General features: G+C 41.8%; 1 protein-coding gene across 1 annotated transcript in view; it reads left to right on the forward strand.

Moving 5' to 3' along the window:
• Positions 1 to 26,784, forward strand: part of LAMA3 (laminin subunit alpha 3) — a 267,946-nt gene that overhangs the window by 61,373 nt on the left and 179,789 nt on the right. The window contains 8 exon segments of the mRNA XM_043558464.1: positions 6,569 to 6,686; positions 7,623 to 7,741; positions 9,263 to 9,433; positions 11,961 to 12,052; positions 15,245 to 15,300; positions 15,303 to 15,359; positions 18,398 to 18,516; positions 26,196 to 26,286. Of these exon segments, the coding sequence (XP_043414399.1) occupies positions 6,569 to 6,686; positions 7,623 to 7,741; positions 9,263 to 9,433; positions 11,961 to 12,052; positions 15,245 to 15,300; positions 15,303 to 15,359; positions 18,398 to 18,516; positions 26,196 to 26,286 (823 nt within the window).

Genomic DNA, 26,784 nt, shown 5'->3' on the forward strand with positions numbered 1-26,784 from the left:
GGGTTTTTCAGCCCCAGGTGATGATAAACTTACAAGAAAGGGGTGACTTTGTTCTGCCATTGGCAGATGTGTTCTTTGGACCATGATTAAAAGGATCCTTTTTTCAGGCCAGCTGAGTTGTGTTTTCATCATTGGCCTTGATTGTTTTATGAGGATTATATTTCATTTTGTAAGACGTTCTCAAACAAGGTTACCAAATTAGAGTTTAATTTCACTCGATCTGCATTTTTCCTTCACAATTAACATTTTTGTCTATAGAATTAGCTCCATAGATGAGTTTTCTAAATGGGCACCAGACACAGAAGAAGTTTAATGGTTTCGTTCCGTATTTTGGGCCTTACTCTTCCTAACTTGTATTCGTATTTTTACATGGAGAGTGGGAATGTTTATAATTTAGCTAATAGAAACTAAATGTTTGAAGGTGCCTCTTCACAGGTTACTGATTAATGACAAAGGTAAAAAGATAATGATGGGAGAAATCTGGTGGACACCTCATTAGACAGAGGATCAAACATAGCATCACTGATAATAGGACCACCTGGCATCTCGTGCCCCCTGGCGTGATGCCGTGAGAAGAAAGGTAATGCAAGAAGTAGTCTTGCCAAAATGCTTAATCAGATCGTGAGAAAATAATCAGGCAAATTCAGGTTGTGGACCCTTCTGTGACAGAAAGGACGTGGACTCTTCTGAATGCCAATGTCAGGAAAGACAAAAACCATGGGGGGACTGCTCTAGGTTATAGGGCACAAAACACTTAATAGGTACATGGTGCATGTAATCCTGGATTGGAATCCAATGGGTATTGTTAGGAGAATCAGGGAAATTTGAATATGGACAGTGTGTTAGATAATGTTTTTGTACAAATGGTAAAAATTTCTTAGACATCAAAATGTTGAGGGTGTGTAGAAAAGTCCATGTTCTTGGGATATACCTGCTGAAATAGTTAGAGGTGAGGCATAATGATGTCTGAAACTTACTTGTAAAGATTTAAACACAGAGTGTGTGTATGTGTGTGCGTGTGTGTGTGTGTGCGTGTGCACGTGCAGAAAGAGCATACGTGAGAGAGAGCACAAGTATGGCAAAATGTTAACGTTTTGTGCATCCGATGAAAAACATATTGATGTCCATTGTACCATTCTTTGAGCTTTCCTGGAGGGTTGAAAATCATGCAAAATAAAACGTTGGAAAAGTGAATTAGAAATTTTACTCCACTTTGTGGAGCAATATGCTTATCAAATTCTAAAGCGGTTAGAGCAGACTAATTTCATATCACAAACTTAAGACTTTTGGTGGAGGGTGTGCTATCTAGTTGAGTGAGAAGCTAATTCCAGATATGACTTTAGATACATTTGCATAGCATTTTGCAATTTCGCGTGTCCCATTTATTAATTTCATTTCAGTTCAACAACATTTATTAAGCACCTATTCTGAGGATACAGGAGTGATTAAGACACAAATGTGGGAACAACAGATGAAAGTGAATATATGCCACAGAGCATGATAGGTGCTCTTTTAGATGAGAACATAAACTTTGTATGACATGCATGTTATTGCTTCTTATTTACTTAACAAATATTTTTTATGATCATTTTATGTTACTATTTTATGGGCGAGGACATAAAATCTCAGAGTGGTTCAGGGAGGTGCTTAGAGTCACGTGCCCAGGAGGTGTCAAGGCAAAGGATTCAGTGCAGGGGGTTGGTTCTCCTGCACCCTTAGCAGTCCACTGGGCTTGGGCACTAGCTAGAACACTTGGGGGTTCACCTCTGCCTCCTGAACTTGGAGGAAGCTACACAACTTTAATATCCATCCGTCCATGCATCTATCCACAGTATTTATTGAACATGTACTACGTGGCCATCTGGGAAGGCCCTGAAATCATGGGCTGTAGTGAGCTGGAATCTCAGAGGCTTCAGAATGGTGAGCATTGGCAGAGAAGCAAAGGTCAGATGATGCCATCTTGTCTCACCTGCTCACTTTAGAGGCATTTGAAGTCAAAGTGCCTCACACTCTACCTATTATATTACCTGCTTCTTTAAAAAAATTTTTTTTTTAATATTCATTCATTTTTGAGAGACAGAGAGAGAGACAGAGCATGAGCGGGGAAGGGGCAGAGAGAGGGAGACACAGAATCTGAAGCAGGCTCCAGGCTCTCAGCTGTCAGCACAGAGCCCAACGCGGGGCTCAAACTCACGAACTGCGAGATCATGACCTGAGCTGAAGTCAGACACTCAACCGACTGAGCCACCCAGGCGCCCCTATTACCTGCTTCTTGAAACATTATTTAAAAGACTACTTTGTATCTCCAACTGATTGATCATGAAGTTCAAGCCCTCTGCAGCTCATTCCAAAATCACATGGAGAAAAGACTACAGCTCAGTTCTGCCTGGTCATTTCTTCCTCCTTATCTTTGACTCCCAAATATTATTTCTCTGAATTGCACAGCTCTGCCCCTGCTTTTCTGCTTCTAGAGCTTTCATAGTCTGGCACTTTCTAGCCTCATGAAGGGCCCTTGTTTACGTCTGTGAATCTCATAAGTCACTCATGAATGCTTTGAAGAATTGTGAGTGATCAAGGAGCAAGCATAAGTAACTAATAATGGGAGTTTAACAGAAGGGGCCCTTTATTTATTTATTTATTTATTTATTTATTTATTTTTTAATTTTTTTTTTCAACATTTATTTATTTTTGGGACAGAGGGAGACAGAGCATGAACGGGGGAGGGGCAGAGAGAGAGGGAGACACAGAATCGGAAACAGGCTCCAGGCTCTGAGCCATCAGCCCAGAGCCCGACGGGGCTCGAACTCCCGGACCGCGAGATCGTGACCTGGCTGAAGTCGGACGCTTAACCGACTGCGCCACCCAGGCGCCCCTTATTTATTTATTTTTAATGTTTATTTTTGAGAGAGAGAGAGAGAGAGAGAGAGACAGTGTGAGCGGGGTAGGAACAGAGAGAGAGGGCGACACAGCATCTGAGGCAGGCTCCAGGCTCTGAGCTGTTCGCACAGAGCCTGATGTGGAGCTCGAACTCACAAGCTGTGAGATCATGACCTCAGCTGAAGTTGGACGCTTAACCAACTGAGCCAGCCAGGCACCCCTGGAAGGAGCCATTTAAAAGGCACGTGATTTTAAATCATCAAGTAAAAAAAAAATAAATTCATGCCTGTTGGCTTGACTTGAATGAATCGAGCTGCAAACCCACTTTGGGGACCACTCACTTTGCCTTGCAGTGACATTTTGAATCTCAGAGGACATTTGCTGCAGAGCTGGAGTTCTCAGCGAGAATTGACTGCAGGTTACACAGCAGTGGTGGTGATAGAGAAACCATAGGGTCTGGTCATGCAGATGGGGTCAGAAGAAACAAAGTGCACCCTAGCAACAGTCGGGGCACTTAAACATGCGTTGAGGAACCTCAGAAACCAGTTCCTAAGATGAAAATGGAAGGGATGTCCCAACCCATGGGCACTGGAAGACGAGTTGGTAGGATCAGTAGGCTTATTAAATTAGACCGGGTGGCAGGCTTCCAAAGGTTGGCAGGTGGTGGGGGGAAGCACACTGAGGTATGTCTGCACTGGCTCCTGGATTTGGAATTTTTTACTGCTGTGCTTGCTTCAGAGGGAGCACAATCCAGGTCAAATCCAATCCAATGAAATCCAAATCAGAAAGAGGGAGAACAATCCAGAAAGAAAGGAGACATTACCTTGGAGCAGGATGAAGTGAAACAAAAAGAGTATCCCTTCTGAGCCACCGAGACTGTTCTATTTATTTGGAGTTTTCAGTAGCAGAAAGTGCAGCTTTGGAAAAACCAATGCACTCAAACAATCCTCGAGATGTATTATAACATAGCTCCCCATCTCCAGATGGGGATCCCCATCTCCAGATTCCCTATAATGGAATCTTAGGGTGATTGCAAATAATGGTATTTGGAAGTTTTCTGATAATTTACTCCCCCTAGGATGAAACAGGTCAACTATTAAGTACCTCTTAGGTTCTATGGCTTAGCTAATGGTCAGTGAGTAGAATACACATAGGCTCAGGATTTTAAGCCTAGACTACTTGGACATGTTACTTAACTTCTTGAGAGAGAATGTTTGTGAGGTGTCTCACGTAGTACCTGGAACATAGTAACTGTTAGATCATAAACTATTAAGTAAGTATGTTGTTCTTTGTGGTGTGTGTGTGTGCTATGATTGTGGAATTTTGAGGGAAGAGGTTAAGAATGCTTTGAATGATTCCTGTATCCAAAAATGTTTCCTTTATATTCTATCTTACTCATATCTAAAGGCGGTCTTACTTTGATGTGGTCTAAGAGATATGCAAATAGTTTTCAGGGAAATACATTTGTAGTGATTTTCCAAACTTGGAGTTCTGGGATTGCCTCTGAATTCCTTCACTATGTAATAATGGTACGTGTCTTTTGGAAATTATTTCTATCTTTAGAATAGATTATGGCTTTCAGAATACCTTACAATTCCTAATCAGTTTTTCTCCATGAGGTTGGATCATTTATTTCCAAGGATCAGTAAATAATCTGGGAACATTAATCTGAGCCAGTGAAGCGGCTTTTTTTCAAGATCAAAGAACAAGTGTTTGACTGGGACAGAACTGGCTGAATTTAGGGTTTTCAGTCATTGGTGTGACAATTCTTTCTTCTGCAGAGAATAAGCCAAGGGGCTTCTTAGGGCAAAGGGTAATCTCTGTGACCAAGAGCAGTGGTTCTCACAGTGTGGCTTGGAACCCTTTGAGGTCCCCAAGACCTTTCAGGAGGTCCCCAAGACCTTTCAGGAGGTCCACAAGCTTTGAGATCCTCCCCTTTCCCATAACAGATCTATGTGAAGCCAGATTTTCTTTAAATACTTCAATCAAAACAATACAGAAGCAGTGTGAGAATCCAAATGTCTTCTATTAATGCACACATTTAAAGAGGCTTTAAAAATGTAAAGTGAAGCCACTACTCTCTGTACAGTTTTTAAGTTTTGGAAAAGGTAGTAATTTTTTTAATAAAAATATGGTGTTTATGTTAACATGTAGTGGGTTTATTATTATTTTAAGTGAATTGGTAATAGATTTTTCAATTTTCTCTGCTTTTATATTTAATATGGGTACATTACCAAGAGATATAACCCATATAAACAAAAGCTTTCAGAGGTTCTCAATAACTGTAAGAAGTGTGCATGGGTCCTGAGACTGAAATTTGAAAACCATTGTCCCAAAGATTTTGGCTTCTAGTACCAGGTTTGGAACATTTACAACTAGCTGCTAGTTCTAAGACTTTTTTTTTTTTTTTAAGATTTATTTTTGAGAGAGAGAAAGAGAGAGAGAGAGGGAGGGAGGCAGAGTACTAGTGGGGAAGGAGCAGAGAGAGGGAGACACAGAATCTGAAGCAGGCTTCAGGCTCTGAGCTGTCAGCACAGAGCCCGATGTGGGGCTCGAACTCATGAGCCTTCGAGCCGTGAGATCATGACCTGAGCTGAAGTCAGCTGCTCAACCAACCGAACCACCCAGGCACCCCTAGACTTTTTAATTTTTTAAAATATGTGACTCTTACCATATCATTGTATGTAACAAAATATAAAGAGGAAACACCCTTATTTTGTCCCTAAGAAATGAAAGGATCTCACAAAGTCTGAGTACTGCCTCTTTCTCTAACTAGACACACTCATTGTTCAAATTGCTCTGTTGGGCTAGTTAATAAGGTGGGGGAATCCTCTTCTGAGAGTCACTGTTGGCTCTGTTACTTGGGGTCAGGGAGTGCGGGGGGTGGAGAGCATGGGGGGGGTAGAGATAATCCTTGTTCATTGACATGTTAACATATTTAACACCTGTGTTTATACATAGACTTTCAGGGTTCAAAATCCAAGCCATATAAGCCATATAAGTTTTCAGGGAAGGGTAAGAGTAGATTTGCAAGGATGCCTGAGGTCCGTCGTGGGAGGCATGTTGCGATTCATCAGGGGGAGGGCAAAGAAAGAACCAAAGTCTCCCCGTGTCTCTTCCATACTTATGCATGGTTCTGGCCATGGGCAAAAGAGTAATGAGGATGAACGAGAAAATCAAAAAGAGGGAGAACAATCCAGAAAAAAGGAGACAGTGGAGATGATGCAGGGGAAGGAGGTACTATTACTCTACCAAAGAGTTGCTTTGCTCTCAGTTCTGCAGCTGTGAGCTCTCCAAGACCTGGAACCAGGGGCCGTGGCACTCCTGGGAGACACTCTGGGCTGTACTGTTGGTTCTTGGTCCTGGGAGAGCTTAGCACAAGATGGTTGTTGCTTGATATAAGATTTTTCGAAGATACAGGCTTTAAGATACTGTGTAGCCTTGTTAAAAATCAAGGATGAAATGAATAAGGTGTGACAAAGATTCATGTATAGATCTGGTGGAGAAAGAAAAATGATGATTTGGTTTTGAACACCATAAGCTTGAGAGTCTGCACTGAGAGTTGCCCTGTAGGCAGTTATAAATAGGATCTGGATCTTGGGAGAGGGGTGGCTCGATGTGTTTCCTTGGATCAGCATCACATAGAGATGGTCAAGGTTGTATAATAACTGTATCTCCTTTGCTTTATCAGCTTTTCCATGTGGCCTATATTATAATCAAATTTGCAAATTCTCCTCGCCCTGATCTTTGGGTCTTGGAAAGATCTGTAGACTTTGGAAGCACCTACTCACCTTGGCAATACTTTGCTCGTAAGTAACCTTGCTTATGACTATGTTATGAGGGACTTTAATTATTTGCAACAGATCAACACTGGATTTAACTAGAAAATTAGTCTCTCAGTTTGGCTAATAGGGACGGGTCAATTTTAACTTTCTGGTTTACTCTCAGAACATTCTTGTTACTCAAGCATGCATGCATTAATTCCAAGGATACACATGCAGAACTGAGGTTGAAATGCCTTTTATGATAAGCCTTTTACCACTGTTCAGGAAGAAGCAGTGTACCTGTAACTGGGCCATAGCTCCAGTCCTTTTCCTTTTATGTAGAATTAGGGACTAAGTTTCATCTTCATGGATCCTGCATCTCACATTATTTACCTGACCCTGTTATCTTCAACTAATGAAGAGCGTCAGTGTCTCTGAACCCTATGATGAATTGAGGCGGATAGAAATTTTGCTTACAAAGTCACTGGGCTTTCCATGAATGCTCCTTAGAGGGTAAACTTGCCTAATGAGGAGTGAGGAGTTAGAACCACATCTCCACACATTTCTGTTGGAAGTAAGTGGCCTGACATGGCTTGGTATTTTCTTTCATGAATTAAAAACTTTAGTTTAAGCTTTTGTCTAAAAACCTTAAATGTTTCTCTGTTCTTTCCTTCTGACGGATTTTCTTAAGAAAACGTAAGATTTCTTTACTTTTTTTATTATTTTTAAAAATGTTTATTTATTTTGAGAGCGAGAGAGAGGAAGAGAGAGAGAATCTCAAGCAGGCTCCATGCTGTCAGTACAGAGCCCGACATGGGGCTTGATCCCACGAACCGTGAGATCATGACCTGAGCCCAAATCAAGAGTCAAAGGCTCCACCAACCCAGCCACCTAGACGCCCTGGATACATAAGATTTCTTAAGAGATTTACAATAAGATCATAATATTTTATTTTATAGTGTTAAAATCTTTTATTCCTAGACTCTAAAGTAGATTGTTTGGAACAATTTGGGCAGAATGCAAATATGGCTATCAGCCAAGATGATGATGTACTTTGTACTACTGAATATTCCCGGATTGTACCTTTGGAAAATGGTGAGGTAAGTCGGTACGGGAGGATGGGAGAGATAAGACTCAGAAATGAACATGAGGATATAAAAGTTTCCATAACTGTGAAACTTGCACTTTCAACATCTAACATAGGTCACGACGGAAACCAGAACTTGGAACTAACTAGTAAAGAATTCACACTGCAGACTCCCAGAATGAGTTGGGTTGGAAATTCCTTTTTTTTTTTTTTTTTTTTTTTTTTTTTTTTTAAATTGAGGTATAATTGACATTGGAAGTTCTATTTGAGGTCTCAAATTCTTTGGAAGTCAGGACTCTGGATTCAAGGCTCACAGGTCTTGAACTGTCTTTTCTGGTGGAATGTTGAAAAAGTGGGTTGCTGGTGATTGAGGTGAAGACCCCTCCCACTGCTTCACAAATAAATATCCCCTGTAAGAGTGAGGAGATGAAGGGTAGGTGATAGCATGAATCCCTGGTCCTTCTGGGCAGGGTGAGAATCATCCATAGGGGAGAAAAGAATTGCTGTCCCTTTGGAGTTGCATTTGGTCCTAGTGAAGCCAGCTAGGCCATTGTTATGGGAGATGGGAAAATAGAATGGGGAAAATTGGAGAAGAATTCCCTGGAAAGTGAGGCCGTCTTGAGCATGAAATGAGTTTTCAAATGAACTTTTTTTTTTTTTTAAGTTTATTTATTTTGAGAGAGAGGGAGAGAGGGCGCATGTGCGTGGATGCAAGCACATGCTTGTGAGTGGGGGAAGGGCAGAGAGAGAGGGAGAGAGAATCCCAAGCAGGCTCTGCATGGTCATCCGTTATCGTGAAGCCTGATGCGGGGCTAGATCTCACAAACCAGGAGATCATGACCTGAGCTGAAATCAAGAGTAGGATGCTTAGCCAACTGAACCACCCAGGTGCCCCTCAGATGAGCTTCTTTAAGGATGCCAGTCTCCCTGTTTTAGGTGGAGAGATCTTTCTTGAGCAACTCTATCCAGTATCTTCCAATGGCTGATGAGTGGTTCCTGTCTCTTATTGTTGGCACTTGGACTTCATCACTTCAGGCCTTAAAACCAAACCTGGGTTTTGTATAGATCTTTTTGTCCTTTCCACAGTCAACTCTGTATTCAGAGACTTCCTTTCTTCAACTTCATTTAGGCTTTTAGGTAACTTGAGCTTTGTTTCTTCAATGCAACCAAAAGTTGTTTTCTTATATTTATAGATTTTAAGATTTATAGATTTATAGATTATATTTATATTTTCAACATTTCATAGTATTACCACCCCATAACTACACTGATAGAACAAAGGGTTTGAAAATGAAATGGTAACAATTTTTGAGAGCCCAGGTTTTAAGGAGAGATAGCCAGAATTTGGAACTGGAAGTGGGAAGGAAAGACAAAACTAGCAATGATATTTTTAGACGTAAACAAGACTCAAGACCACCTACAAACTCTAATGGCTCAAAGAAACCAAACTAAAAAAAAAATGTTATTTTTAGTTACTTGTGGCTGTATTTTCATGAGAGGACTTTTTTTTCCCTTCTGCGTGTGACTATTTTAGATTGTGGTGTCCTTGATAAATGGCCGACCAGGTGCAAAAAATTTTACTTTCTCTCACACCCTGAGGGAGTTCACAAAGGCTACAAACATCCGCCTGTGTTTTCTCCGAACCAACACCCTTCTTGGACACCTCATTTCCAAAGCACAGAGAGATCCAACCGTCACTCGGCGGGTGAGTAGTGTTTCTAAGTGCCTACAGAACAGTTTCTGTTACCTTTTTTTTTGCTTATCAAATTAACTGCCTTTCAAGTAATCTTTACAGCCAGTAATGGTGTCGGCATAGGAGTTGTTCTTGTATGAAATACTAGATGTAACTTTGAAGTTTAGTTGTTGAAGAAAAATCATTCTATTCGAAGAGGACGAAGTCAAAGATGACAGCCCCTCAGGTGTTAGCCTGCTATTCTGACAAATAATCCCCAAGTCTCAGGGGCATAACAAAATAAAGGTTAATTTTTTGTTCATGTCACAGTCCAGTGTGGGCAGCAGGTGGAATTGACTCCACGCAGTCATTCAGGGAAGCACACTCTTTTTATCTAGAGGTACAGGCATCCTATAGGACCTCAGAGTCCACCTCTAGATCCCCTGCACCTGGTCAGCAGATGAGGAAAGAGAGCGCATAGAGAAGACCCACCTGCTCCTGACCACACTGGTGACCTCCATTGGCAGGAATTGGCGGTGTAGCGCCCCCCCCCCCCCCCCCCCCGCCATGTGCGGGAGGCTGGGTAATGTAATCCAGCCACAGTGGAGGAGACGGGTATTGTGAGCACTAGTGATGTCTACTGCATTGGGTAGACATCTGTTGCTCTCAGTGTCAGGATGGTACCCCTGCGTCCTGGGCAGAGAGGAGCCAGCAGAATAAATATCTTGAACTCACTCTTCTCCCACCCTCTGATCTCCTGCTGGTGCCTCCCACTGGCCAAACCCAACAGGAAGCCAGTGGGCAAGAGATCCTTGTTGTAGCCCATAAAGTTCAGCCCCAGAGCAGAAGGCAGAAAGAAAAAGGTGGTCCTGGAGAGTGGACCCGGAAGGGTGAATGGAAGATGTACAGTGTATCTTATAGAGTTTGGCTTCTTGTGTAGGTAATATCAGAGAGCTGGAAGAGGAAGGCAGAGAGATAAGTAGGTTTTGCTACAGTTTTGATCATTTTCTAGAAAGAGAGGTCATCTTGGGTGTAGGTGGCTTGCCAGCTGCATTTTGTGCCCCCTTAGCTCTCTCTGAGCCGCTGTAGGTGGGGGCTACACTGGATCCGAGGATGAAGGGGAGAGCTGGGATTTTGGGTAGACTGTAGCCAGACTGGGTTTCCAGTCCCCAGATACTTTGGAACCTTGATACAAATGGACCTCACCATCTTTTCCCTTTAATTCTCTTTTTGGAGGTTGCAAGATCCGTTACTCATAGGTACGTATATTTTTTACTTAGGTGAACATAGTCGTCTCTGTGAAGGAAGTTTTTATGGGGCTCATATCACATATAATCTGGACACCCCTCATGCCAATCTAGTTTGCCTCTTGAAGTGGAGGAACAGAATAGACCAGAACATCACACTCTGTCATGTGTGCTGCTGCGGTGAAGTCTGACTGAGGGCTTCTCTCCCTTGCTGCTTGCTGCCCTTAACACACGGGTAGAGAGAAATTTCTATGACGATCAGCATGAGAGCTCTTAGTGTTAACCTGTCCTAGAAAGCCCTTTAATACTGAATTTATCCATATTAACAACAGGGATTGTTAATATCTTCAGACTTAGTAAGGCTTAGCAAGATACTTCAACAGGTGTTAGTGTGGAAATCAGAACAGAACCCTTCCATGGAGTGAATAGAGCGCTGTAAGGTGACTGATGGCCACAGCAGCAACACAAAGATACAAAAGTCCTCTCGTCCTTGTGAATTCAAAGACTTCCTCGCTGACAGCGAGGTCTTCTCACTGGCAGCACGGCCTCATGAGAAAGATTACTCTACACCCCACAGATTCCTTGCTGGGGCCTGTGCGGCTTCTGCTGAGTCTGAGAAGGAAAGGAGCTGGTAGATTGTGCCACCTGTCGTTGCCAGCAGGGAGGTCTCCAGCATACCGGAGGCGTGCCTGGCCGCTGACATGGTCTCCCAGATCTGTGGCCTGGTCTAGGGGCTGATCCCCAGGGGAGTCTGAAGCTTGCTCTGTCTGGCCCTTTGGAGCTTGAACGCTGCCTTCATTCTTGCTAACCCTGAGCTAGCCAGGCATTCACAGCTGCTGGTGGCCCGGCCAGCCTCGACACTGTATCTACTCCATTGCTGTCAATATTCTTTCCTTTCCCCAAGCCGGCATGTAGTAGGTGCAACATTTTTGATATTATAAATTTAGTTTTGGTAAATAGATGTGTTGGATTTATGAAACCCAGACTGACATAAAAAAGTGACCTGGGAATCGCTTAATCCTTTTCCAGAAAGCTATAATAGGGCGTGCTTACTTTCCAAGGCAGTTTCTCTCCGTGCATTTAAAGCCTTGGACTTTTAAACGTGCACAAATTCAGCAATATGCTAGGATATTTGATTGAGAAGTGTGTTTATTTTGTAAGAAAAGTTACATCCAAATGCTGCTCCCTTTTGAGTTAAGGTAGGCTCAAGAATACACGATGAAAGGGAAGAAGGTCAATACAGGGGTGAGTTACAGATGAGGAAAGTTTGTTGCTGCTTAGTAACATGGTCGCTGCTGTCTTCTGTTATATAGTATTATTACAGCATAAAGGACATCAGCATTGGTGGGCGGTGTGTTTGCAATGGCCATGCAGAAGAGTGCAATGCAAACAATCCTGAAAAACTGTAAGTACATTGTACACATTTTTTTTTAGCCTTGTTGTGAATGTCTCATTGTTTCAGTAGATGTTTGCGTCTCATTAAATATTTCTAAGTCCTTGCCCTCCATAGGAATGTTTCACTGTCAACAAATAAATGGTGTGTGTATTTCTCCCCTCCTCTGGCCCTGTACTTGCTTCCACGTGCCCCAACCAGCCCGTGGCAGACATGGCTAATCGATCACAGTGCTCTTTGGATGCTCTGGGATGCGGGCCCCCATACCCAGGTGGTGCCCCAGGCATCCGTGAATAATTGATTAGAGTTAGCAAGAGAAATTAAACTTGTTTGTCATCCCTGGTCTAATGAGATCAGGGGATGTACGTTTTTAAATCCTTGTTTTTTTTCTTTTCTTTTCATTGTGGTAAAACACACAGAATATAACATTTACTGTCTTAACTGTGCAGACAATCTCCAGAACTCACTTTATCTTGCAAAACCAAAGCTCTATACCTATTAAACAACAGCTCCGGGTTCCTTCCTCCCCTAGCCCCTGGCAACCCCCATTCCCTTTTCTGTGTTTATGAACTTGATGACTCTAGGTACTTCATATACGTGGAATCACACATTATTTGTCTTTTTGCAACTGGTTTCTTTCACTTAGTGTAATGTCCTCAAGGTTCATTCATGTTGTAACATGTGTCCGAATTTCCTTCCTTTTAAAGGATGAATAATATTTCATTGTGTATATAGCATATTTAGCTTGTCCATTCATCTGTTGATGGACATTTAGGTGACTTCCACCTTTTGGTTACAGTGAAGGATGCTGCTATGAACATGGGTGCACCCATTTTGTTTTTAATTGAGACCTATTTTACATACAATAAGATGCATGGATATTAACTAGTAAGTGTTCAGCAACTGGATACACTCATGTTATCAATACAAGAGGGATGCTTTTGTGGCTGGAAATGATTGGATGCTAGATATAGTAATAATTTTCTCTCAATGTTTTGTTTAGAATCTACAATTCCCCATGAACAGCATTTACCAGAGACGTTTTAGTTTTAATCAGATTGAGGTTTGTACAACATTAGGCTTCATGTTCAGGGACAGGTGCCAGCTACCATCTTGGGTGGCATGGAGCCCTGTTCCTGACCAGCAGCAATCCCTAATGTCGTCAGCCCTCCTTCAGGGATGACACAACAACGTGAATCCATCAACTCACCAGCCTTTAACTGGCAAGCACTTGTTTATTAATGATTAATCCATTGCCACATGTAGCCTCCGGGAGGGTATGGCCCTGAGACACTAGCAGTCAGAGAAGTCCCGAGTTGGAGAGAGAGGGGAGAAAAGAGGTCGGTCTAATGTCCTGGGGCCTCAGACAAAATGGCCTCCCTCCATGTGGGAGAGGAGTTGAAGTCATCGAAGAAAGTCTGAGCTTCCTGCCTGGAAGTGCTGCCAAGCGTGTTGACCTTGGCAGGTGTGGAGGGGTTCCGTACTGGGTGGCGCAGAGTAAGAAATCAAGGTGAGTAGAGAATCTGTCTCCCCTTGCCTCACGTTACACCAGCACAACAGCCTAGCCTGCCCCTGCCTGCTGGTTTGCTTCTGCCCGACAGGTTATCCATGTAAATGCTGAGGAAATCCACATCCATGGGTAGGAAAAAATATTACAACCTATTTAAGGGGATGTAATGATGTAATGGAGGGAGCAAAGGTCTGGACAACCAGCAAAGTTAGTTGCTAATCAAGTAGAACCCATGAAAAGACAGAAGAAGGCTTGAATTAAGCGTGTATACCATGCTGACCTTGGCATATGGAAATGCGGGTGGATCACCAATTTAATTCTGAGCTTCCTAGCAGCCAACTCAAAAGGGGAAACCTGCCTAATTTCTTATCTCACTACGATGATAACCTAAAAAGTGATCAGTTGTTTAGGAGAAGAATGTTGACACTAGAATCAGATAAGACATTTCTCTGGGAGGGGGGTGGGGTGTCATCATGAAGACAATTCTCTGGTCAACATTTTCAATAACATCCTTCTATCAGATGCAAGGATGAGTTTTCTATATCAGCCATCAGCCTAGGCTGAGAAGGAATCAGAAGAAGCAATTTTTTGTGGGTACCAATACGATTCAGACTAGTACCCATTCTTTTTTCCTCCTTCTGCGAGAGTAGAAAAAAATGTTTATCTTCCAATGAGAGTATTTGGAATATACGTTCTTCAAGCAATCTTCCCTTAAATTCTTTCAGTTCAGCTTAAGCAAATACTTTATTGGCAGTGAGCTGAAATTGTCTACTAAAAGTCCATTTGTATTTCAGCACTGATGCAAGTGCGGTCAGTGAAATCTGTGTCCATTTGCTTTCACAGGCAGCCGGGCTGGGAGAGGGATGATAACCTTCTTTTCCGAGTGTAACTGAATATATGCTATCCCCTCCCTTCCCTCAGAAGAGTTGAGAGAATGAATCCCCACAGGCCCAGTGAGGACTGTTTGAATCCTCTTTTCAAGCACGGATGACTGAGAACACAGAGCCTGGAGTTCTACTCGAAAGCCATGGCAACGTTTTCATTTTAACTTGGAAACATTTTAAGGCTCATGTTTGATCCTTTGAATGTAGATTTTTAGATTGTTACCCCTCTGCCTTGCTGAGTAATCTCAGTTTTTTGGCCCTGCAGGGAGGTGTTTGTTGGAGCTGGGGCACCTCTTGGAGCAAGGTTTTCTGAGATCTTATTAGAAACTGGCTCTTGGATTTGGTGAATCTCCGTGCGTGACCCCAGGTTGAGAGCAAGAAACCTGAGCAGACCTTTCTCGCAGGGCTGCTCCGGATCTTTGTGAAGAAGTGATACTCAACACATTCCAGTACACTCCGCACTTGCTTGCTCCTGCATTCATTGCCTGCTACCTAAGGTGGTACAGAAGAAAGAGCCTGGAACGTGGGAGTCAGACGAACTTAGGTTTGAAGTCTGGCTCTCCATTTACCATCACTTGACCTTTGCAAGTGTTTCGGTATCTCCACATCTCAGTGTCACCATCTATAAGATAGAGATGATAAGCAGGGTGAGAGGGGGATTTGAAGTGATACATGCAACGTCCGTTGTCCTCCTAATTATCCTGTGAATGGTACCTTGGGTAACACGATGACGGTCGGGTGTTCACACAGGAGCAAATGATCCTAATCAGAACGTTTGAATAACTGAGATGTGCTTCACCGCATGGCCAGGTTTCGGTGTGAATGCCAGCACCACACCTGTGGGAAGACGTGTGATCGCTGTTGTGCCGGTACAATCAGAGGCGCTGGCGGCCCGCCACGTGGGAGCAGAGCAATGAGTGCGAAGGTGAGCGCTGGGGGAGGGGCACCAGGAAGCAAGGCCCCGCCCACGCTTTCCCCCCATTTCTCTGTGAGGACTGGTGCTAAGTATCCTCCTCCACCCCATCCCCCCACTCCCTGAGCTTATGAAGAGGGTGGGGTCATGTCAGGCTTAGGGACTCAGGCCTGTGGTAATGCCTCCCAGACTGGAGGTAAAAGTTCCCCATTCCAAATTCAGATAGGAACGTGAGAACAAAAATAAAGCAGTAATAATTGCTAATATGCATTAAGCATTCACTTAATGCCAGCCTCTCCTTTTAGCAGTCTTAAATATGATGTAGCCACTATTAAATTATAAACCCTTACCATTTCTTAGGATGCAATACTAGATAGGAATCCTAACTACTCTGAGACAGGGGTTAGGAGAAGGTGGTGAGATTGGTGTCTATACTGAGAGCAGGAAGCAGGGAGCGGTGTCTATACTGCAGCAGGATTGAGGCAGGTGCAGGGTGAAGGGGACCAGAGAAGGAAGGAAAAAAGACGAAAATGGCTGCTTTTAATTATGATGTAATATAAAGTCAAAAACAACAACAACAACCATAAAACACCTGTTTTAACAAGCCCAAAGACATCCAACTAAAAATTCTCTCTTAAACCCATCTTAGGAAGCCATGTATTTATATCAGTGGCTGAAAACATTTTTGTAAGTTTTATTTATTGGCTTTGGAGACTGTGGCCTATTTTTTTTCCTGTATATTTTTAGCATTTAAAGATGGATTTGATGGTTTTGAATGATCAAAAGGTATTTGGATCCAGGTTTGTTGAAGTAGGGGGGAGAGAAAGCATCTGTACCTTATATTTTTTTGGCTAAATGTTTAACTGTTAGGAGAGAAGAGTGGTGTGATCTCTGCGGCTAGCAAACGCTCAAAAGGATATTTATGGAGGAGTTCCAAGAGCGCTTGGAGAGGTTCTAACATTGTTGCAAAGTGTTGATGCTGCCCAAGCTGGATGCCAGGTGCATCTCTGTCCAGGGCCAGGGTGTTACTGGGTTGGCCCTTCTCATTTAGAGTCTTAGCTAACAGGTTCCCTCCCAGTGCCTTCCCCATTCCTCACCCCTGGTTAATGGGATCAGAAAGAGGGAACGATAATGATCAGGAATTGTTTCTCCCTGTGCTTTTGAGTACTGGTGTAGGATATTTTGACTGAATGAATGTTATCACGTGAACTCCAACGTGAGCAGTCTGGTTGGTTTTCTAGATGAGAGGAATCCTTCAGTGAATGAATGGCATGCTTAACTCCAGCACATAGGAAAATTTAAAAATTTCCCGTCGTTAATTTTTAAGCTGTGTAAACTTGCCAAAGTGATTACCAATGACAAAAAACCGCATTTAGAAATCAGACCTCTTAAGATCCATTCATTAGATGCTTTCTAAATTCCATTTGAATTAGTGTATTTCAAAACAAACATAATTCATGAGAAATAACTAATGTAGTAAATATGAATGCCCTGAATTTTTTTAAATCATGGCACCACTGAAGAAATGAAAATAAGAAGGTACTCAGCCTGCTACAAACAGGGTAACTTGAAATTCTAACTCAATTTTCTTCCATAACAGATTTATCTGGGAACTTGATTAAAATATACAAATTGCTAGAAAGACCTGGAAAATTTGATCTATGTGGGATGTAATGAATATATAGTCTCTCGAGAAGAGAATAAGAATTTTACTCATGTTAGATCTTTTTCATCTTGGCAAACCCTAAATTGGTTTTAAATTCTATTTTCTAATTTTAGAAGTATTATACATTACTTGTAGATAACTTGGACTATTATTTTAAAAAGTAGAATCGCTAATAATTTTGCTACCCAAAGAGAGCCACTCTTATTTTGTTTAATTTTCTAACGTTTATTCATTTTTGAGAGAGAGAGAGAGACAGAGACAGAGCATGAGCAGGGGAGGGGCAGAGAGAGAGGGAGACACAGAATCCAAAGCAGGGTCCAGGCTCTGAGCTGTCAGCACAGAGCCCCACGCGGGGTTTGAACCCGTGAACCGCGCGATCATGACCTGAGCTGAACTCTGACGTTTAACTAACTGTGCCACCCAGGCGCCCCCAAAGAGAACCACTCTAATACTTTGTTATATATTTTAGTGTTTTGTTCATACAGACTTTAGTCTTATTATTAAATTAGATTATTTACATAATTATTTCTACAATTTTATATCCTGCTCTTTTTCACTTGATGCTTGTAGATATTTCCCCATATTATTAAAAACTCTTTGACATCCTTTTGGATGGCACGTATATTGTCATTCTGTGGATTCAAGTGCATCCAACAACTGTTTGTTGAGTATTCACTATGTGCCAGGGACTATGCTCTGTTGCAAACAAAACCTGAGCTGTCTCTGCCTTCATAGAACTGACGGCCAAGCAAATATGCTGTTGTTTGCTTACCATTTCCTTACAATTAGACATTAAGATTATTTCCAGTTTATTGCTGCTATAAACAGTGCCGAGATGACAGACTTAGAGTGTTGGCTGAGAGAGTAGTTTTTGGAGTCAAATACAGGTCAGGATTCTGCCACTTACTGGCGACACCCTTTAACTTTTCTAAGCCTCAGCTTCCCCATTTGGGCTGGGGGATAATAGTACCTACCTTTGAGAGTTGTTGTGTAAATTAAGTGAGATATCGCACGTAAAACACTTTTCACAGTGTACTGAGAGCTCAGTTGTTCTTGTTAGTAGTAGTAATAGCGGTAGAAGTAACATTCTCATTGTGCCTGATGCTTAATTGGCATTTTGGTTTATCTCCATTTGTTGTAATTATACATTTTATTTTATTTTTTTTAAGAGAAGCCACTCCCACTCAATATCAGATGAAAGAAACTGTTCATTGCATATTGTTACAGATTAGTCTTTGTATAAAAATCCCTAAAATTTCCCACCGAGAGTCTCGTGTTCCAGAATAGACTTACTTGTGGCTTAATGAGTGGTAATCCTATCTAGGGGAATTTACTAAGTGTCTCACAGTAATGGTGGAATATTAACTGAGAATGGCTTTTTCAGCATGCAACTGCCATGGTCATGCCATCGACTGTTACTATGATCCTGATGTCGAGAGGCAGCGGGGAAGCTTGAATATCCAAGGCATCTATGCAGGTGGAGGGGTCTGCATTAATTGTCAGGTGAGTCACCATTTAGGTCAACGTGGATATGTCACTGTAGGAAAGGAGCATTCGTTAGTATTTTCCATAGACATTACTTTTGTCTACAAAAGTCCTTGTTAGCTGGATGTCATTCAAGGATTGTAGGGAAAATGGACTGAGACATGTTTGCCCAGATTCTCCTGATTAGGTTTTTCATTTAGATCTTTGCCTGAATAGAGAGGAGAATCCCCGACTGTCATCATGGATGTTCTCCATCTTGTGGTAGAAAGAGTCTGAGATGGGAGGGCAAAGAGGTGGCAACTTCGGCGCTGATCCTAAGTCTTGTTTTCAGACACTTTATGAATCTAGACTCAGTGAGGAAGTACATCGTGATCAGTTAATGGAGTCTGCCTTTGACAATAAGAAACACTGATTTTTCATCCCTTCTGTAGGACAGTTGGGTTCACTAGAAATTAGCCAAGAGGAATGTGTGGTACAGGAAGGTACAATGTTCGTGAATTTGGTCCATATTGTCACTCTGTCCTGTGTGCTTTTCGAGTGATGTTTTGTTAATGTTACTGTTAAAGGGGTGCTGTTTTCATGAGATGCCCATTTTTATGGATCCGGGGCCCCAAGTCCTTAGAAAGACCCACCATCATCTTTCTCCCACTCCACACATGTTATACCATTTGTTATTGCTGTTAATATAAGTAAAATAGAAGTCATAAGTTTCTTACAAATCACAGGTTTCATACATCCCAGGATCTTTTTAAGACTGTGTTCTATAAGACCCTCAGGTGATAGTTTTGCTCATTAAAGTCGCAGAAGCATTGCACTGGGATGTGTAGGTAGAATCCTTTCTCCAGATGAAGGATTAATGTGTCTTTAAAATGTGTCCTTCAATGTCCTTTAAAATACTTTGTTCTTCTTCTTTCGTCTTTTAGAGATATTCTGTTTTATATTTTGCTGTTCCAGAAAACATCAGTGTGGTCCTTTTTTTCACAGTGGTTCTGTGAAAGCATTTTTCTTTTGCATATGAAATTATTGAAATTTGTTTACATTCATTGCAATTTTTTCCAACTTAAACCTGAAATGCCTTGTTTAAGTTACATACTTAGCATAATTGACTTAAATTTTTTATTGTGATAAAACATATATAACATAAAATCTACCATTTTAAGACCTCAATCTCCCTAAATTGATCTACAGCTTGAATGCAGGTTTTTTTTTTTTTTTTCTGGTAGAAAGTGACAAGCAGATTCTAGGTTTTCTTTAGATGTTTATTTATTTATTTTTGAGAGAGAGCAAGCAGGAGAGAGTGGGGGAGGGGCAGAGGGAGATTGAGAGAAAGAGAGAGAATCCCAAACAAACCGTGAGATCATGAGCTGAGCTGAAATCAAAAGTCTGATGCTTAACTGACTGAGCCACCCAGGCACCCCAGACAAACAGATTCTAAAGTTTATATGGTTACATAAATGACCTAGAATATATAAAGCCATTGTGAAGAAGGAGAATAATGTTAGAGGAGTTGCATCATCTTACTTAATGACTAAAGGTAAAGTTACAATAATCACAACAGTGTGATATCAACATAAGAATAGGTTAGTAGATCAGTGTAACAGAATAGGGGGTATAGAAACAGAACCACTCTAATATGGACATTTGGTTTTGATGAAAATACCAAAGCAATCCAGTGTGGGGATGGGGGGGTGGGGGAGAAATTCCTTTCTACAAATGGTTCTGGAATAACTGAATATTTATATGGGAAAAAATAAACCTTGATCACTACCTCAAATCATACATAAAAGCTAAATCAATACGGATCTGACTAAAGTAAAGTGGAAACTGCAGTGGTTTAGAGAAAAATATAGAGGACTATCTTTGTGATTCAGAACACGAGCCGAGTTTTTTTAGGTCACAGAAAGCAATGACCATGAAAAATTGACAAATTAGACTTCATCAAAAATTTAAAACTTCGCTCACAAAACACACTATTTAGAAAACAAATAGGCTAGCCACAGATGGGGGAAAATATTCACAAAACCTAAAAATGACAAATGGTTGGTATTCAGGATATATAAAGAACACCCACAGCTCAATAATAAAAAGACAACTCAATAAAATATTTTTGGATTTGGATAGCCACTTCACAAAAGTAGACATGCAAATGGCCGATATGTGTACAATAAAGGGCTTAATATCATTTGTCATCTGAGAAATGCAAATTAAAATGACAATGACTGATCATCAGTTTTGGTGAGGGTGTGGAGTAGTCCTACCTCTCACTCATCGTTGACGTGAGTAAAAAATGGTACAACCACTATGGGAAAATGCCTGGCAGTTTTTAAAAATAAAACTAAACACACACCTGCGCCATGATTCACAAATTCCACTCGTAGGCATTTGTCCATGAGAAATGGAAACATGTTTACAAGCAGTTTTTGTATGGCAGGTGTATGCACAATAGCCTCACCCTGGAAATAGCCTAGGTGTCTATGCTAGATGTCTATGTAAGATGGATGAACAGACTGCCATATTTATACACGGGAATACCAGTGACCAATAGTGAGCAACAAAGTGTTGATTCATGCAACAAAATGCAAGAACTTTAACACTTAACACAAGTGAAAGAAGACTTACAAAAAAGAATACATAAAGTTCCAGGGTCATTTAAATGAAATTCTGGAACAGGGAAAACTAATCAGGAGTGGGAAAAATCAGAACCGTGGTTGACTCTGGGGAGGTGGTGATGGGACAGTTGAGTGGAAGGGGGTGTGGGGAACTTTTTGAGGTGATGGTGGTGTCCTATATCTAGATAGGGACTTGGGTTTCACAGATGTATTCATTCATCATAACTCAGTGAATGTACAGTTAAGAGTTTTGCACTTGTATATAAATTTTACACCAAAAGGAAAAAAAACTAAACGTTGAACTGCAGTTAATTGTATGCATGTTAAAGATGTAGGGGACAGTAACTGATATCTGCAATTTATTTTTTTTAAATTTAAAAAAAAAAATTTTTTTTTCCAATGTTTATTTATTTTTGGGACAGAGAGAGACAGAGCATGAACAGGGGAGGGGCAGAGAGAGAGGGAGACACAGAATCGGAAACAGGCTCCAGGCTCCGAGCCATCAGCCCAGAGCCTGACGCGGGGCTCAAACTCACGGACCGCGAGATCGTGACCTGGCTGAAGTCGGACGCTTAACCGACTGCGCCACCCAGGCGCCCCTGCAATTTATTTTGAAATGCATAAAAAATCGGATTAGTGGATAGAGAAGTGAGTATATGGATAATTATGTGATACAAGTGGAGTAAAATGTTAATGATAAACTCTACATAGAGCATGTACAGATATTCACTGTAAAATTTGAAATTTTTATAATAAAATGTTAGGGGGAAAGAGCAATGAAAGAAGCAAGGAACACAACATTTGGGGCGTTGACTCCTTGATTTCTTTCCTTTGATGAAATGCTGATGTTCTTATTAAGATTGAAGATTACCCATGTTGTTTGAGTGCTTTATCTCCATTAGATACTTTATCTCCATTAGCTAAATCAGAGTCTTCAGCTTCTTTGTGGAGACATGACTTGTGATGTTAAGTCTCCAGCTTGCGCCCTAGCTGTTGTCCTTGATGGGTTGGTTGCGCTGTTTCCAAACTGCTTGTCTCCTCCACATACATGCACCACACAAAGCTAAGACATGGGATCAAGAAATAGAGCACATATGGCTACATTTCGTCCTGCAACAAGTTCCACAATATGATAGAAAAGATCGCAAACGAGCAACATATCCTCTCCTTCCGGAATCCACAATAGCATGAAAAATAAGAAAAAGTGTCATTAACAGACCAGCGATTTCAGAAAGTGATTCCAGAAAGATAGAAAGTGGAAACATATCCATGCAGGAGAACATAGCTATGATGGATGGAATGATTTGGAGGTACTCCAAGAAACAACAAATAAAAGAATTAACTGTGGGGCTGTGTCCAAACCTATAAAACCTTATTTGGAGTTTATAAAATAAGACTATATGGAGAGACATGATGTGTTTCCAGACTCAATATATAAATATACCATTTATTCAAAACCAACCTGTAAATTCAATGCAACAGCCATCGGAATCTCTAGAAGATTTTTGGGGTGCCTGAATGATTCGTTCGGTTAAGTGTCTGACTCTTGGTTTCTGCTCATGTCATGATCTCATGGTTCATGAGTTTGAGACCCACATCGGGCTCTGCGCTAACAGTACTGAGCCTTCTTGGGATTCTCTCTCTGCCCGTCCCCTTCTCATTCTCTCTCTCTCTCTCTCTCTCTCTCTCTCTCTCTCTTCCTCTCTCTCAAAATACATAAAGTAAAAAAAAAAAAAAGAATTCCTAGGAGATTTTTTTAATGAAGATTGACAGACTGATTCTAAAGTTCTTATCAATAAAAGACTACAGGAGGATAGACACTTAGTTTAGAAGAGATGAATAATTTGTGTCCTAAAAAAATTTGTCTTAGAAGATAGCAAAACATTCTCTGATAGAGAATCTAGAAGCACAGTCATGTAGATGTTTAGATTTGGTTTATAGTAATATTGGAATTTTTAATTGAAAGGAAACAGGGGTGTTACATAAATGATGTTGGGACAGTTTGCTCTTCATTTGGCGAAAAAATGTAACCTGGCCTATGTCACGTACAGAGGGACATAGGGAGTCTTGACAAGGAAGGGGAGTGGGGGGTTGCTGCCATAGCAGGGTCAGTTGGCTTGGTGAGCTGCAAGGCGATGCTTCGAGATAAAGTTGGAAGTTCCTGGTAGAATACACATACCCTACAGCAAGGTGTGCCTGTCAGAAACCAAGCTGTCTTAGCTCAGGCTGCTATAATAAATGTATCACAGAACAGGTACATACTCTTTAAACAGTAAAGAGTTATTTCTGGAGACTGCGAAGTCCAAGATCAAGGTGCTGGAAGATCCAATATCTGGTGAGAGCCTACTTTCCGGTTTGCAAATGGCTGCCTTCTCGTTGTGTCCTCACGCAGTGGAGAGAGATCATCTCTCTTATAAGGGCACTATTCCCATCATCAGGGCTCCACCCTCACAATCTAATTACCTCTCGAAGGCTTCATCATCAAATACCATCATATTGGAGATGAGGCTTCAGCATATGCATTTTGGAAGGGACACCAGCATTCAGTCCATGGCACTAGCTAACCTGGCTTTCTCCCATTCGGTGTAGTTCCGGTAACGACACAATGAGAGCTATCTGTCATAAGCTCTGAGCTGGGCCTAGGGACGTTCAGATGGCCAATCAGCCAGCATGTAGGACAGCCAGATTATTATCCTGCAGGGCAAGCATTTGCAGAGATGGCCATATTCTCATATGTTATTGATTTTATTTTTACTTCTGGGGTTTACTATTTTAAGGATTGGTTTGGGGTGTGTGAAGTTTAAATTAGGGTGGCCAGTACCCTAGGATGTGGCATTGGGGTAAAGACCCGGAAGAAGCCAGAGAATGAGGCAGGCATCTGTTTGGGGGAGGGTATTCCAGGCAGAGGGGATGGCAGGGCAGCGGCCCTGAGAGGGAGCGGGACACCCATGTGGCTGGAGGGGAGCAAGCCGGAACAGACAGGTCAGAGAAGTAACAGAGGCCAGATCATGTTGGCCTTTGGCAGGAAAATCCCTTCAGAGACTTCCCAGAAGTGTGGCCAGTGAGTAGACTAAGTGTCTCCATGTGCTTGAGGTTCACCGAAATGGAAGCCAGCAACAGTGTTGTAGATGTGGTTGAGGAATTGAGAGGAGAGATGGGGTTTACTTGAAGATTGAAGTGTCTTAGAAGAGTTATGTTTTGAGGATTTAGATTATTGTCAGTTATCAGAGCCTGGGGGTTTCTAGGTGAGTGTTCCGTAGAAAGCCAAAGGAAGGGGTCAGTGGGGTAGAGGTCGGCTTATCTCCTGCATAGATCTCATTGACACCCACCTCACACTTTAGCTTGAGGTTTTCTCATCTTGTGTTGCATGTCAGGCAAATGCAAATTCAGGCACCCATTCTTCCCAGTGAGGCAGCTTCCCCAGCACCTCCTATATAGAAATTACAGAACCACCTTTGTCCAACTGTGGCCATAGCGTTCGTGGGTAAAGTGGTGTGTCATTGCTCTCGGGAAGGTGAAGGTCCTAGAGGACACCCGAGATTTGGAGGTAAACTACAGGCATCTTTCCATCTGCAGGGGATTTGTGGCTCTATTTTGGTCATTTGTTGCTGTTCTTTGTGTCCTAAAAATAATGGCACCCGTGGCAGGTGTCTTAAAAATATGGCACCCGTGGGATGCCTGGGTGGCTCAGTCGGTTGAGCGTCCAACGTCGGCTCAGGTCATGATCTCGCGGTTTGTGAGTTTGAGCTCTGCATCGGGCTCTGTGCTTATATGTCAGAGCCTGGAGCCTGCTGCTGATTCTGTGTCTCCCTCTCTCTCTTCCCCTCCACCGCTTATGCTCTGTCTCTCTCAAAAATAAATAAACATTAAAAAATAAATTTAAAAAATATGGCACCCGTGGCAGGTGCTTTATTAACCGAAATTTGTGGTAGAAGGGAGAGGTGGGGCTGCCCACTTCAGAGAAATTTTCCTTCTTCAATGGGGAAAAATTGGGGAACCAGATTAACCTCACATCCTGGCTATTATAAGTCACAGTGCAAGCAGCAGAGTTGAGAAGGTTAATCGGCATTTGATTAAAGGGAGGTGGACTGCAGCTGTTTCATATTTGCCTAAATGTTTATGCATGTAAATGTTAAGTCAGAGAAGTGGCCAGTGTGGTTTTAGACCTCGGTGTTAAAGTGAATTCAGATTTTAGCCCACAGGACAAGGAGTGGTAGTAAATAAAAATCCGTAATTAATAAAACCATCTAAAATGGGAAAGAGGATTCAGAAAAGGGTCTTTGTTCTCCGCTCTGATTTTACGCAGACTTCTTTTGGGTCAAAGCGTGTTATATTGGTTTTTTTCCTTTTAACTTCCTATTACATCCCTTTTCATTAATGAAATAACACTGTCCTTCTGATTGTTTCCAAATTAGAGATCAAGACATTGAGTTGGTCTGTGCTGTATAGTTCTTGGAAACTGGTGATACACGTTGGGCAACTTGATTTGTGGCAATAACAAGGATTAACCATGACATGTAAAAATCCACCTACTATTGTATTTTAAAATGGGCTCTGTGTGGGAGACTTGCACCTACATTTTCCATTCACATAACAGAAATGTTTGGAACAGGATGTCATGACTAAAGTACAGATAAAATTGGGATGTTGAGAGAAGAGAATCTGTATGCGTTGTTTCTTCCAAAGTTGGGAAAGATAAGGATACGCACCTGACCCTTTAGTCCTTGGGATAAACCTAAGGGTGGTTAGTTCTTCTGATTGAGCGAGGAAGAAGAGTGCTCTTGAGTTTTTCTCACTGAAATGTCAGGTGTTTCACTGAGCAAATTCTGTGCCAGAGGGGAAAACCTGGGCTGTCTAGGTCATGGAACTTACCTGTATTTCTTCTTCCAATGGGGGAAAAAAAAAATCCAGACCCACCTGTCAGCCAGTGCCCTGTGGCAGATCTTAGAGACTCAAGGTCAAGATGAACACTTATTTTTTTGACTCTGAAATTGCAATTGTACGTGACCATGATTTCATTGGATGAACAGCACAAAGTAAGGACTTTTCTGGTACTCTTCCTTCTAAGTTTCTTTTGTTTCTTTCTAGCATAATACAGCTGGTGTGAACTGTGAAATCTGTGCTAAGGGTTATTACCGCCCTTACGGCGTTCCAGTGGATGCCCCGCATGGCTGCATCCGTAAGTTTCATTTCGATTCGGTGCTTCTTAGAGTGTCGGTACTGTACCACTTTGGCGTGGTCACCGGGCTAAACTCTTCCCTCCCTCTTTTTTCACTTTTCACATTGTTGATTCTACTCCTTCTAGCTGTGTGACCTCATCTGGCTACATAATCTCCCTGAGCCTCAGATTTCTTATATATAAGTGGGACTGATAATACAGGCATACCTTGGAGATGTTGCGGGTTTGAGTCTAGACCACCATGAGAAAGTGATTATTGCAATAAAGCGACTGTTGCAATACAGCGGGTTGAATGAATGTTTTGGTCTCCCAGTGTCTATCAAAGTTATGTTTACAGATACCATAGCCATAGCCTATTTGGTGTGCAGTAGCATCATGTCTTAAAAAAAAAGTACATACCTTAATGAAAAAATACTTTGTTGTTAAAAAGTGATAACCATCACCTGAGCTTTCAGCTAGTTGTAATCACTGACCACAGTAATAATGAAAAAGTTTGAA

Source organism: Prionailurus bengalensis, chromosome D3 (genome assembly GCF_016509475.1).
Source record: "Prionailurus bengalensis isolate Pbe53 chromosome D3, Fcat_Pben_1.1_paternal_pri, whole genome shotgun sequence".
NCBI classification, from domain to species: domain Eukaryota; kingdom Metazoa; phylum Chordata; class Mammalia; order Carnivora; family Felidae; genus Prionailurus; species Prionailurus bengalensis.